The sequence below is a fragment of the Octopus bimaculoides genome, chromosome 2 (assembly GCF_001194135.2).
Source record: "Octopus bimaculoides isolate UCB-OBI-ISO-001 chromosome 2, ASM119413v2, whole genome shotgun sequence".
NCBI lineage: Eukaryota > Metazoa > Mollusca > Cephalopoda > Octopoda > Octopodidae > Octopus > Octopus bimaculoides.
The window spans coordinates 97,007,842-97,009,349 of record NC_068982.1 but is presented as its reverse complement, the minus strand read 5'-3'; the positions used below and the strand labels follow the sequence as shown (position 1 = coordinate 97,009,349).

The 1,508-nt window shown below is 41.0% G+C and overlaps 1 protein-coding gene across 1 annotated transcript; it reads right to left on the bottom strand.

Annotated features, from left to right (window-relative positions):
- Positions 1-6: 6 nt before the first annotated feature.
- On the bottom strand, positions 7-1,183 carry LOC106869111 (2-aminoethanethiol dioxygenase). Its single transcript, XM_014914657.2, has one exon. It carries the CDS (start codon positions 1,068-1,070, stop codon positions 312-314), a length of 759 nt encoding a protein of 252 aa, XP_014770143.1. The 5' UTR covers positions 1,071-1,183; the 3' UTR covers positions 7-311.
- Between the last annotated feature and the right edge of the window lie 325 nt (positions 1,184-1,508).

The window sequence follows — 1,508 nt, the reverse complement described above, 5'->3', positions numbered from 1 at the left end:
ATATGTATGTATGTATATAATGCATGTGTATGGTAGTAACTGTTTCTGACATGTCATACTGTTATTTACTAATGTCATTTCATAAGCACCAAAATGTTTTGCATTCATTGTTATTAGAATAACAAAACACAACAAAAACATAAACTGTGAAAAGCAAAATCCCAACGAGAGGAAATTCCTTAACCTTAATAAAATACATCATCTACAAATATGATGTGAGTAAGGGTGTTCATGTACTATTGTCAGACAAACAATACATGAATGTTGGAATGGGGAAAGACAACATTAATAAGTGATACGGTGGAGGCCCCTTAATGGCTGGGTATTTCGGGGCCGTTGTAATCAGACTCGTCGCACCAAAAGTCAGACGGCTGTTGAATTTGAACCAGCCATGATATTTTCTGAGAACTGTCTTCTGGTTGACTGAGTGGCCTAGGTGGCGAATGCCCTTTGGTTATTTCGTAATAATTACATCTCCTATCAGAGTCCGTATCGTAGGGCGGAGCCAGGATATCAAGGAAGGCCGCAGGTCCACCATCGGGTCGAACTTCGTGAAGGTTACCCTTTGTAGGTGACAATACACAGCAATCGTCGTTCACGGATGCTTTCTTTTTGGGTACCTCCAAAAATGGCTTTGGTGTCCTGTCGTAATCTCTGAGAAATTTCTTAAATTCATTGTTAAAGCTAGTAGCTGTAGTGGAAGCAGACGAGGTAGGTTGTTCTGATGAAACGGGTAATTCATCAAATGATTCGAGAGACAGAGTTCCATGGATGACTTTAATTATCCCAAACATACCTGGATGATCATGTAAAGGAATCCGGCTGTTTTCTTTCAAGACAAATATCCCCATACTGTACACTTCGTCTTCAAAAATATGAATGTATGTGACCGGAGCATTATTGTTTTTGCTTCTCTCAGTTAAAGCTGGGTTAAAGTTAACATCTCTTCCTCTTACTTGGTTCATTAATTTAACAAGTTCGTTCAGCTTTTCCTGGAACACGGGCTCCTTCAGACCACCAGAAAAGGCCCTACGAGCAGCTCTACTGACCTCTTGAATCAGTAACGCCATTCTAACAATCGGACTGCGTTGGCGCCAACAACAAATCTGGATAAGTTACGTCGGAGTGAAACTAGTACGCGTGTGACTATCAATATTAATAATGGCAGTCACGTAGGCTAGCTTAGGGGAGGTAATACGGGGAAACTTGAAGAAGAAAACACTGTGTAAGTTAAGTCCCTTAGTTCTATCCTCTCTCTTTCTCTCTCTCTCTATATATACATATATATATATATATATATACTCTTTTACTTCTTACAGTCATTTGACTGCGGCCATGCTGGAGCACCACCTTTAGTCGAGCAAATCGACCCCGGGACTTATTCTTTGTAAGCCTAGTACTTATTCTATCGGTCTCTTTTTGCCGAACCGCTAAGTGACGGGGACATAAGCACACCAGCATCGGTTGCTTGTCAAGCAATGCTAGGGACACACACACACACACACACA

Bases quoted from the DNA above. Each gene is read 5' to 3' on its own strand.
- LOC106869111 (XM_014914657.2), bottom strand. From the start codon at position 1,070: ATGGCGTTACTGATTCAAGAGGTCAGTAGAGCTGCTCGTAGGGCCTTT.